The sequence below is a fragment of the Scomber japonicus genome, chromosome 6 (genome assembly GCF_027409825.1).
Source record: "Scomber japonicus isolate fScoJap1 chromosome 6, fScoJap1.pri, whole genome shotgun sequence".
NCBI classification, from domain to species: Eukaryota; Metazoa; Chordata; class Actinopteri; order Scombriformes; family Scombridae; genus Scomber; species Scomber japonicus.
The window spans coordinates 39,459,140-39,471,639 of record NC_070583.1 but is presented as its reverse complement, the minus strand read 5'-3'; the positions used below and the strand labels follow the sequence as shown (position 1 = coordinate 39,471,639).

Sequence of the window (12,500 nt, the reverse complement as noted above, 5' to 3'; positions counted from 1 at the left end):
CAATTAGACGATGACATCATTAACCAGCTCTGATCTCTAATTAGTGAAAATTACTGATTATCAGAAAACTTGGCAGTTAGTATTTAGTAGATCAGCTGATTCATTAATTATTACAGCTGTAATTCCAGCATGATTTAAAGCCATGTTATCCTCCTTTAACCCTCTATAGGACACTCATTGAAAGGAAGGGAGGAAGGAAGGAAAGAAGGAGGGAGGGAGGAAGAACGGATGGAAGGAAGGAAAGGAAGGAAGGAAGGATGGAGGAAGGAAAGAAGGAAGGGAGGAGAGGAGGGAGGGAGGAAGGACAGATGGAAGGAAGGAAAGGAAGAAAGGACAGAGGAAATAAGGAACCAGGGAGGGAGAAAGGAAAAGAGGAAGGAAAGGATGGAAGGAAGGGAGGAAGGAAGGATATTTTGGGATATTTACACAAGTTACCAGATATAATTATGTGCCCAATAAAGGGTTAACCTTTAAATACTTTCTTTATTAGCTCATTTATTTCTTTTCTTCTATAAAACATCAGTTTGTCCTGAAATGTCTTTGTGGCAGCGTGTCTTTAACAGTTTAATATTAAAAGCTCTTAAAGTTTAATTATTTATCTTTAAGTTATATTCAGTAACATTACTTTAGTTTAATGTGAGTTTAAAGTTTAATTAAGCCGAGATCAACACACACACACTAACAGACACACTCTAACACAGAGACACACACAAACAGAGACACAAACAAAGACACACACTAGCAGATACACTCTAACACACAGACACACACGAACAAACAAAGACACACACACACAAACAGACACACACACAGACACACACACAAAGACACACACACACAAACAGACACACACACAGACACACACAAACAGAGACACACACAAACAGAGACACAAACTAACTCTAACCCTCTAGCTAACAGGGTTAGAGCTCCTATCGGCTAACAGAGAGCTAACAGAGCTAACAGAGCTAACAGAAGAGCTAACAGCTAGCCGGGTCAGGGCTAGAGCTCCTACCCGGCTGCTGCAGCTCTTCCTCGGCAGCTGTCGGCTCTTCCTCCCCGCTGGAGGCTTCCTCTTGGCGGGGTTCATTGAGCCGCAGTCCTCCGCCATGACTCTGATAAACTTCTTCAGGGAGATAAAAGGACTCGAGCTGAACCCTCAGAGATACAATATAATATAATAAAATAAAGTTTAAATAGTTATAAAAGTCTCCAGCCCGCAGTGTTAGCCTCTCTCCGAGCTAACTGCTGCTAACTGTAACTTGACACCTCCATCTGCGGCGGGACTCCGGTTTAAACTAAACCCCGCCCACTGCCCCGATAACTGACCAATGGACGGTCGAGAACAGTCGATATCCCGCCCTCTTCACACCAACAACCAATGAAAGGCAGAGGAAAGTTCTTTCTGTCAGACAAACCAATGGACGGCTGAGAAAAGACGAGGTCCCGCCCCCTGCCCACCAACCAACCAATCATATGAAGAACCGATATATTGATTATTATTATTATTATTTATATAATCAATAAAATTAAAGCTTCACTTTGTATTATCTGTCATACAGTTACGTCATAAAGCACACACACATACACACACACTACACACACACACACACGCAGCCAAAAGAAATAAAAATAAACACTTTAATGAGTTAATTAAGTAATAAAGTTAATAACTTAAGTTAAAGTTAAGATGTTCAGAATAACATTATATCTTTATAAATGTTGAGGACTGATTTAAAGATAAAACATGACTCTAACATCAGAAGAAAGAAACAGCACCACCTGCAGGCCACACACACACACACACACACACACACACACACACACACAACTCATATTACACATTAAATGCATTAAGTAAACTAATAAAATGGTTTAAAGTTGTTCCAGCAGAGCACCATGTCCTCAGATGTGGAGGTGCTGACTCTCATCCCGACCACTTCACCTGTAGAGTCCAACAGAACAACATCAACCATGAACAGCAGAGAGGTGATTCTGAGGTCCCCAAACTGGACTCTCTCCTCCCCCCGGCTGCACCTTGAGACTCTGTCCATGAAGATCACAAACAGGATCAGAGACCAGGGACAGCCCTGATGGAGCCCAACACCCACTGAGACCAGGTCTGAGTTACTGCAGAGAATGTGAACACAGCTCTCACAGCGGTTGTGTAGGGACCCAATGGCTCGCAGCAGAGACCCCGGTACCCCAAACTCCCACAACACCTCCCACAAGGTCCCCTGAGGGACACGGTCCTAAGCCTTCTCAAGTCCACAAAGCACATGTAGACTGGATGTGTGAACTCCCATGACCCCTCCAGTATCCCTGCTGGTCCACTGTTAAATTAATTATATAATTCTTAATTATTTGAAATGTTTAATAAAAGTTAACTAAGATCTATGAATCAATCAGAAATCTAAAATCTTTGCAGGTTTAAAGTCTTGAAATGTTTTGTGGCTCTTAATTTGAATTAAATGTGATTTTATCTTATTTATAAAACATCAGATTAAACTTTATGTATCAGATAATTATACTATAAACATAATAATCTTTAATAAAGTGTGAATGTTGTGTGAAGTGTGAAAGACTGAACACATCTCAGAGAAAATCAGTTTTATTACAAAATTATTCAGAAAAATTCACCCAGAAAAAGAGTTTTTAATATTTCTGAAACGTTTCATGAAAATCATGAAAATGAGATTAAAGTGACAGAAGCAGCAGGAAGCTAACCGGCTAACAGGTTAACATCCAGCGGCTTCAGTCTCCGTGGAGACAGCTAACGATGCTAACGATGCTAACCTGACAGAAACAGGCCCAAAAGCACCAAACTGCAGACAAAATGGCCGACACAGAGGCAGACATCTTTACCTCCGCAGATGACAGGAAGTCTCTTTTTATTTATAAATAAATACAGCGGTACGGACGCCGAGGCTCAGACGGACGACAGAACCACCGAAACCCTGCAGCCTGATGACCTGAGACACCCGGAGTCACCCGGAGTCACCTGGAGACACCCGAAGTCACCTGGAGACACCCGGAGTCACCCGGAGACACCCGAAGTCACCTGGGTGGGGTTTCAGGTCGACTCGGTGCTGATTGGTTAATACTCAAAGCAGGATGTGACGTCAACAGAAAGCGCCAAAATAAAAGGCAGCAGAAGAACGATGTGCTCTGGTAGGACGATCCTGTAAAGGTCCCGCCTCCTCAGCACCACCACCACGTTTGAATCGTCCCGCTGCTAGCATTTAGATTATTACAGCGAGGAACGTTAACTCACTCAGTGTTCGGGGGAAAGTTTTTTTTTTTTTTTTTTTCAATCTCAAAATTTTGTTCGGGGGAAAGTTTCCGATTCTTTTTAAACGTGTCGTAAATGTTTTATATAAAACATCGTGACTTCCTGTCAGCTGCGGAGGTCAAGACATCCGCCGCCTCCGTCTGCAGCCAGAGTTAAAGTTTGATCCCAAAAAAACCAAAAATATTCACAACAATCAAAACTTATTGATCACAAAACGACAAAATAAAAAAAGGACAAAATATTTTCCCTCCATTTAAAACCCTCTTCTTCTTCTTCTCCTTCTTCTTCTTCTTCTTCTTCTCCTTCTTCTTCTTCTTCTCCTTCTTCTCCTTCTTCTCCTTCTTCTTCTCCTTTAGTGCAATCGGCGTGGAAGCAGATTAAACATTTTAAATGTTCATAAATTAAAACTTTATTTATTGATCTGAAAGTTTAAAAAGACTGAAACAGTCTTTGTGTCGGCTGGTTATTGATTATTGATTAGTAGGAAGAGTCTAAAGGCTGTTGGTGAAGAGGTCAGAGGTCAGAGGTCATGTCTGTCTTTGGTTTCGTCCTCTCGATAAAGTTTCATTTGAACAGACGGAGCAGCTGAAGGCACGGAGAGGTCAAAGGTCAAAGCTGGTTGGTCTGATGAGGTCACTTCATATTTACACAGGAAGTCCTCCAACGCTCTTCTTCTGCAGCGAAAATACAGTTTAACATCCGACCGTCTGCAAAACAACAGAAGAAGAGTCAGGACCTGGATCTGGTCTACCTGGCTGTGGTGTACCTGGTTCTAGTCTACCTGGATCTGGTCTACCTGGTTGTGGTGTACCTGGTTCTAGTCTACCTGGATCTGGTCTACCTAGATCTGGTCTACCTAGTTGATGTCTACCTGGTTGTGGTGGACCTGGTTCTAGTCTACTTGGATCTGGTCTACCTGGTTCTAGTCTACCTGGCTGTGGTGTACCTGGTTCTAGTCTACCTGGTTGTGGTGTACCTGGTTCTAGTCTACCTGGCTGTGGTCTACCTGGTTCTAGTCTACCTGATTGTGGTCTACCTGGTTGTGATGTACCTGGTTCTAGTCTACCTGATTGTGGTCTACCTGGTTCTAGTCTACCTGGATTTGGTCTACTTGGTTCTAGTCTACCTGGCTGTGGTCTACCTGGTTGTGGTGTACCTGGTTCTAGTCTACCTGGCTGTGGTCTACCTGGTTGTGGTGTACCTGGTTCTAGTCTACCTGGCTGTGGTCTACCTGGTTCTAGTCTACCTGGTTCTAGTCTACCTGGTTCTAGTCTACCTGGTTGTGGTCTACCTGGCTGTGGTGTACCTGGTTCTAGTCTATCTGGTTCTAGTCTACCTGGTTCTAGTCTACCTGATTGTGGTGTACCTGGTTGTGGTGTACCTGGTTCTAGTCTACCTGGTTCTAGTGTACCTGGTTCTAGTCTACCTTGTTCTAGTCTACCTGGTTGTGGTGTACCTGGTTCTAGTCTACCTGATTCTAGTCTACCTGGCTGTGGTGTACCTGGCTGTGGTCTACCTGGTTCTAGTCTACCTGATTCTAGTCTACCTGGTTGTGGTGTACCTGGTTGTGGTGTACCTGGTTGTGGTGTACCTGGTTGTGGTCTACCTGGCTGTGGTCTACCTGGCTGTGGTCTACCTGGTTGTGGTCTACCTGGCTGTGGTGTACCTGGTTGTGGTCTACCTGGCTGTGGTGTACCTGGTTGTGGTGTACCTGGGTCAGCTGGTTCAGGACCGGAACACGTGGACCGCTCTGACGACGTACTGCCGGCAGATCGGACACTCGCTCATCCTCTTGCCGCACTTGGTGCAGGTGATCATGTGACCGCACTCCAGCAGCACGCAGTCGATGGGGGAGTCCATGCAGATCTTACACAGGTTCTCCTCTAGACCACCACCGCCACCTTCTGCAGGGGGAGAACCAGAACCAGACCAGAACCGTCAGCTGATTGGTTCACTTCTGTCACATGATCGTTTAATAAAGAACGAAACCAGAAACTGACCTGAGACGTTTTCAGAGTTCACACCTGAAACCAGAACACACTTCAGTCAGAATACACTCAGGACCAGGACCAGGGTCAGGGTCAGGGCCAGGGTCAGGGTCAGGACCAGGGTCAGGGTTAGGACCAGGGTCAGGGTCAGGGTTAGGACCAGGGTCAGGACAAGGGTCAGGGTCAGGGTTAGGATCAGGGTCAGGGTCAGGGTCAGGGTCAGGGTCAGGGCCAGGACCAGGGCCAGGGCCAGGGCCAGGGTCAGGGTCAGGGTCAGGGTCAGGGTCAGGACCAGGGTCAAGGTAAGGGTCAGGGTTAGGGTCAGGGTTAGGACCAGGGCCAGGGCCAGGGTCAGGACCAGGGTCAGGACCAGGGTCAGGACCAGGGTCAGGGTTAGGGTCAGGGTTAGGACCGGGACCAGGGTCAGGGTTAGGATCAGGACTCACCGAGCAGATTTTGCTGGTCCTGGTACAGCCGGCTGACCCGCTCCATCAGCTCCCACTTCTCACAGCAGCCTTTGTAGTCCACGAAGTTCCGGGCCAGGATTTCCTTCAGCTGGCGAACGCTGAGAACCTCGATGTCGTCCAGACCGCTTAGATCCTTCAGAGACGCCCTGCGGCCAGAGACCGGGACCTCCTCAGGGTCCCAGGTCTGACAGAGACCAAGACACAGTTACAAAACCCAGACTAGACTACACTCAAAGACTAGACCCCGACTCAAAGACTAGACCCCGACTCAAAGACTAGACCCCGACTCAAAGACTAGACTCAAAGACTAGACCCCGACTCAAAGACTAGACCCCGACTCAAAGACTAGACCCCGACTCAAAGACTAGACCCTGACTCAATGACTAGACCCTGACTCAAAGACTAGACTCAAAGACTAGACCCCGACTCAAAGACTAGACCCCGACTCAAAGACTAGACCCCGACTCAAAGACTAGACCCTGACTCAATGACTAGACCCTGACTCAAAGACTGGACTTAAAGACTAGACCCTGACTCAAAGACTAGACCCTGACTCAAAGACTGGACTCAAAGACTAGACCCTGACTCAAAGACTAGACCCAAAGACTAGACCCTGACTCAAAGACTAGACCCTGACTCAATGACTAGACCCCGACTCAATGACTAGACCCTGACTCAAAGACTAGACCCTGACTCAAAGACTAGACCCTGACTCATAGACTAGACCCTGACTCAATGACTAGACCCTGACTCAAAGACTAGACCCCGACTCAAAGACTAGACCCTGACTCAAAGACTAGACCCTGACTCAAAGACTAGACCCTGACTCAAAGACTAGACCCCGACTCAAAGACTAGACTCAAAGACTAGACCCTGACTCAAAGACTAGACCCTGACTCAAAGACTAGACCCTGACTCAAAGACTAGACCCCGACTTAAAGACTAGACCCCGACTTAAAGACTAGACCCTGACTCAAAGACTAGACCCTGACTCAAAGACTAGACTCAATGACTAGACCCTGACTCAATGACTAGACCCTGACTCAAAGACTAGACCCTGACTCAATGACTAGACCCTGACTCAAAGACTAGACCCTGACTCAAAGACTAGACCCCGACTCAAAGACTAGACCCTGACTCAAAGACTAGACCCTGACTCAAAGGCTAGACCCTGACTCAATGACTAGACCCTGACTCAATGACTAGACACTGACTCAAAGGCTAGACCCTGACTCAAAGACTAGACTCAATGACTAGACCCTGACTCAATGACTAGACCCCGACTCAAAGACTAGACTCAAAGACTAGACCCTGATTCAAAGACTAGACCCTGACTCAAAGACTAGACTCAAAGACTAGACCCCGACTCAAAGACTAGACCCTGACTCAAAGACTAGACTCAAAGACTAGACCCCGACTCAAAGACTAGACCCTGACTCAAAGACTAGACTCAAAGACTAGACCCCGACTCAAAGACTAGACCCCGACTCAAAGACTAGACCCTGACTCAAAGACTAGACTCAAAGACTAGACCCCGACTCAAAGACTAGACCCTGACTCAAAGACTAGATTCAATGACTAGACCCCGACTCAAAGACTAGACCCTGACTCAAAGACTAGATTCAATGACTAGACCCCGACTCAAAGACTAGACCCCGACTCAAAGACTAGACCCCGACTCAAAGACTAGACCCTGACTCAATGACTAGACCCCGACTAAAAGACTAGACCCTGACTCAAAGACTAGACCCCGACTCAAAGACTAGACCCTGACTCGAAGACTAGACCCCGACTCAAAGACTAGACCCTGACTCAAAGACTAGACTTAAAGACTAGACCCTGACTAATTAGACTAGACCCTGACTCAAAGACTGGACTCAAAGACTAGACCCTGACTCAAAGACTAGACCCAAAGACTAGACCCTGACTCAAAGACTAGACCCTGACTCAAAGACTAGACCCTGACTCAAAGACTGGACTTAAAGACTAGACCCTGACTAATTAGACTAGACCCTGACTCAAAGACTGGACTCAAAGACTAGACCCTGACTCAAAGACTAGACCCTGACTCAAAGACTAGACCCTGACTCAAAGACTAGACCCCGACTCAAAGACTAGACCCCGACTCAAAGACTAGACTCAAAGACTAGACCCTGACTCAAAGACTAGACCCTGACTAATTAGACTAGACCCCGACTCAAAGACTAGACTCTGACTCAAAGACTAGACCCTGACTCAAAGACTAGACCCCGACTCAAAGACTAGACCCCGACTCAAAGACTAGACTCAAAGACTAGACCCTGACTCAAAGACTAGACCCTGACTAATTAGACTAGACCCTGACTCAAAGACTAGACCCTGACTCATAGACTAGACCCTGACTAATTAGACTAGACCCTGACTCAAAGACTAGACCCTGACTTAAAGACTAGACCCCGACTCAAAGACTAGACCCCGACTCAAAGACTAGACTCAAAGACTAGACTCAAAGACTAGACCCTGACTCATAGACTAGACCCTGACTCAAAGACTAGACCCCGACTCAAAGACTAGACCCCGACTCAAAGACTAGACTCAAAGACTAGACCCTGACTCATAGACTAGACCCTGACTCAAAGACTAGACCCCGACTCAAAGACTAGACCCCGACTCAAAGACTAGACCCCGACTCAAAGACTAGACCCCGACTCAAAGACTAGACCCCGACTCAAAGACTAGACCCCGACTCAAAGACTAGACTCAAAGACTAGACCCTGACTCAAAGACTAGACCCTGACTCAAAGACTAGACCCTGACTGAAAGACTAGACCCCGACTCAAAGACTAGACCCTGACTGAAAGACTAGACCCTGACTCAAAGACTAGACCCTGACTGAAAGACTAGACCCCGACTCAAAGACTAGACCCTGACTGATTAGACTAGACCCTGACTCAAAGACTAGACTCAAAGACTAGACTCAAAGACTAGACCCTGACTCAAAGACTAGACTCAAAGACTAGACCCCGACTCAAAGACTAGACCCTGACTCAAAGACTAGATTCAATGACTAGACCCCGACTCAAAGACTAGACCCCGACTCAAAGACTAGACCCCGACTAAAAGACTAGACCCTGACTCAAAGACTAGACCCTGACTCAAAGACTAGACCCCGACTCAAAGACTAGACCCTGACTCAAAGACTAGACCCCGACTCAAAGACTAGACCCTGACTCATAGACTAGACTCAAAGACTAGACCCTGACTCAATGACTAGACCCTGACTCAATGACTAGACCCTGACTCAAAGACTAGACTCAAAGACTAGACCCTGACTCCTGGTCTGGTCTTACCTGGTCTTCTTCCTGCAGGTCCGGCTCGGTGGAGGTGGTCTCTGTGGGTGGGGGTGGGGTTGGCGCTTCAGGCGGTAGGTCGGGGGGGTCAGGGGTTTGGGTGGGTTGGAGGGGTTCAGGGGTGGTGGATGCCTCGGGGGGGTCAGGTGTCCCAGAGGGGGCGTCTGAGGCCGGAGTCTCGGGGGGGGACTGCTGACCGAGGACCAGCTCCACCAGCTCCTCCTGCGGGACAGAGACGGGGGTCAGAGGTCACGGGGACCGGGGGTGCGTTTGTTTTCGGTGTCAGGTGCTCACCTTCTCCCGGCACAGGTGGGTGGAGACCTCGTGCAGGTGCAGGTAGTCCCTGAGCTCCTTCACCTTCAGCTTCATCAGCTCCGCCCGCTCCAGCAGGTTGCCGTAGAAACGCTGACAGGTGTGGCAGAGGCGGGGGCGGGGCTCCAGCTGGGCGGAGCAGCGGCTGCAGTAGTTCTTCTTACAGTCCACGCACACATGCTGAGAGACAGAGGGGAGGAGGGGGGGGGGGGGGGGGGGGGGAAGGAAATAAGAAGGGAAGGAAGGAAAAACAGGCAAAAGGAAGGAGGGAAGAAAGGTAGGAAAGAGAGATAGTGAAGGACGGACAGACAGAAGGAAGGAAGGACAGAAGGAAGGAAGGACAGATGGAAGGAAGGAAGGAAGGACAGAAGGAAGAAAGGAAGGAAGGACAGATGGAAGAAAGGAAGGAAGGACAGAAGGAAGAAAGGAAGGACAGAAGGAAGAAAGGAAGGACAGAAGGAAGGAAGGGAGGACAGAAGGGAGGAAGGGCAGAAGGACAGATGGAAGGAAGGAAGGACAGATGGAAGGAAGGAAGGACAGAAGGAAGGAAGGACAGAAGGAAGGAAAGACAGATGGAAGAAAGGAAGGACAGAAGGAAGAAAGGAAGGACAGAAGGAAGAAAGGAAGGACAGAAGGAAGAAAGGAAGGACAGAAGGGAGGAAGGACAGAAGGACAGATGGAAGGAAGGAAGGAAGGAAAGACAGATGGAAGAAAGGAAGGACAGAAGGAAGAAAGGAAGCACAGATGGGAGGAAAAGAAGAAGGAAGGAGGAAGGAAGGAAAGAAGGAAGGAAAGGAGTAAGGAGGAAAAGAGGAAGGAAGTAAGCAGTCAATCAGAGCAGCTCCAACAACACGTCAACATGTCATGTGATTGGATTTTAACCTGTCAGCCAATCACAGAGCAGGACCATCAACACACTGGAACCAGCCGGTAACAGGGGGGTCATGTGACTGCAGGGTTTCATTCCAACCAATCAGGTCTCATTCTGGTCTCATTCTGGTCTCTAAAGGCTCTAGCAGCTGGTCTCATTCTGGTCTCTAAAGGCTCTAGCAGCTGGTCTCATTCTGGTCTCATTCTGGTCTCTGAAGGCTCTAGCAGCTGGTCTCATTCTGGTCTCTAAAGGCTCTAGCAGCTGGTCTCATTCTGGTCTCTGAAGGCTCTAGCAGCTGGTCTCATTCTGGTCTCTGAAGGCTCTAGCAGCTGGTCTCATTCTGGTCTCATTCTGGTCTCTGAAGGCTCTAGCAGCTGGTCTCATTCTGGTCTCTAAAGGCTCTAGCAGCTGGTCTCATTCTGGTCTCATTCTGGTCTCTGAAGGCTCTAGCAGCTGGTCTCATTCTGGTCTCTAAAGGCTCTAGCAGCTGGTCTCATTCTGGTCCCTGAAGGCTCTAGCAGCTGGTCTCATTCTGGTCCCTGAAGGCTCTAGCAGCTGGTCTCATTCTGGCCTCTAAAGGCTCTGAAGGCTCTGAAGGTTCTGGTCTCTAAAGGCTCTAAAGGCTCTGAAGGCTCTGAAGGTTCTGGTCTCTAAAGGCTCTGAAGGCTCTGAAGGTTCTGGTCTCTAAAGGCTCTGAAGGTTCTGGTCTCTAAAGGCTCTGAAGGCTCTGGTCTCTAAAGGCTCTGAAGGCTCTGAAGGTTCTGGTCTCTAAAGGCTCTGAAGGTTCTGGTCTCTAAAGGCTCTGAAGGCTCTGGTCTCTAAAGGCTCTGAAGGCTCTGAAGGTTCTGGTCTCTAAAGGCTCTGAAGGTTCTGGTCTCTAAAGGCTCTAAAGGTTCTGGTCTCTAAAGGCTCTGAAGGCTCTGGTCTCTAAAGGCTCTGAAGGGTCTGAAGGTTCTGGTCTCTAAAGGCTCTGAAGGTTCTGGTCTCTAAAGGCTCTGGTCTCTGAAGGTTCTGGTCTCTAAAGGCTCTGGGGGTGTACCTTCTTGGCGGGGGGGTCCAGGCGCCCCCTGCAGGCCTTGCAGGTGTGCTCAGGTGACGGTTGGTTGCTGAACGCTGAGTTGGTGTACGACTGATGACGTCGCTCACCGCCGGCCTCGTCAACCTCCGCCGAGTCCACACAGAACCAGTTACAGCAGGAGGCCCACATCCCTGCAGGTACACACACACACACACACAGGTACACACACAGGTACACACACAGGTACACACACACACACACACACACACACACACAGGTACACACCGTTACTACACACACACACACACACACACACACACACACACACACACACACACACACACACACACACACACACACACACAGGTACACACAGAACCAGTTACAGCAGGAGGCCCACATCCCTGCAGGTACACACACACACACACACACACACACACACACACACACACACACACACACAGGTACACACACACACACACACACACACACACACAGGTACACACACACACACACACACACACACACACACACACACAGGTACACACACACACACACACACACACACACAGGTACACACACGTTACTACACACACGTTACTACACACACACAAACATACAGGTACACACACGTTACTACACACAGGTACACACACGTTACTACACACAGGTACACACAGGTACACACACGTTACTACACACAGGTACACACACGTTACTACACACACGTTACTACACACAGGTACACACACGTTACTACACACAGGTACACACACACGTTACTACACACAGGTACACACACACGTTACTACACACAGGTACACACACACGTTACTACACACAGGTACACACACGTTACTACACACAGGTACACACACACGTTACTACACACAGGTACACACACACGTTACTACACACAGGTACACACACACACGTTACTACACACAGGTACACACACGTTACTACACACAGGTACACACCGTTACTACACACAGGTACACACACGTTACTACACACAGGTACACACACGTTACTACACACAGGTACACACACGTTACTACACACGAATACACACAGGTACACACACACACGTTACTACACACAGGTACACACACGTTACTACACACAGGTACACACACGTTACTACACACAGGTACACACACGTTACTACACACAGGTACACACACGTTACTACACACGAATACACACAGGTACACACACTA

At 48.2% G+C, this 12,500-nt stretch overlaps 2 protein-coding genes and 1 long non-coding RNA gene across 3 annotated transcripts in view; all 3 read right to left on the bottom strand.

Annotated features, from left to right (window-relative positions):
* Positions 1 to 1,167, bottom strand: part of wdr62 (WD repeat domain 62) — a 30,703-nt gene extending 29,536 nt beyond the window's left edge. The window contains exon 1 of the mRNA XM_053320688.1: positions 1,016 to 1,167. Coding sequence (XP_053176663.1) covers positions 1,016 to 1,111 — 96 coding nt within the window. The 5' untranslated portion in view covers positions 1,112 to 1,167. The remainder of the gene's footprint in view (positions 1 to 1,015) is intronic.
* Positions 1,168 to 2,595: 1,428 nt separating this feature from the next.
* LOC128360302 (uncharacterized) lies at positions 2,596 to 3,289 on the bottom strand. The gene is made up of 2 exons (XR_008321486.1): positions 3,062 to 3,289; positions 2,596 to 3,021 (listed from the first exon to the last, which is right to left on the bottom strand). It is a non-coding gene; the product is annotated as an uncharacterized LOC128360302 (long non-coding RNA).
* Positions 3,290 to 3,331: 42 nt separating this feature from the next.
* Positions 3,332 to 12,500, bottom strand: part of rffl (ring finger and FYVE-like domain containing E3 ubiquitin protein ligase) — a 10,347-nt gene continuing 1,178 nt past the window's right edge. The window contains exons 2-8 of the mRNA XM_053320695.1: positions 11,299 to 11,468; positions 9,371 to 9,568; positions 9,077 to 9,298; positions 5,727 to 5,931; positions 5,293 to 5,316; positions 4,989 to 5,196; positions 3,332 to 3,999 (exon numbers count right to left, since the gene is read on the bottom strand). Of these exons, the coding sequence (XP_053176670.1) occupies positions 5,018 to 5,196; positions 5,293 to 5,316; positions 5,727 to 5,931; positions 9,077 to 9,298; positions 9,371 to 9,568; positions 11,299 to 11,466 (996 nt within the window). The 5' untranslated portion in view covers positions 11,467 to 11,468 and the 3' untranslated portion in view covers positions 3,332 to 3,999; positions 4,989 to 5,017. The remainder of the gene's footprint in view (positions 4,000 to 4,988; positions 5,197 to 5,292; positions 5,317 to 5,726; positions 5,932 to 9,076; positions 9,299 to 9,370; positions 9,569 to 11,298; positions 11,469 to 12,500) is intronic.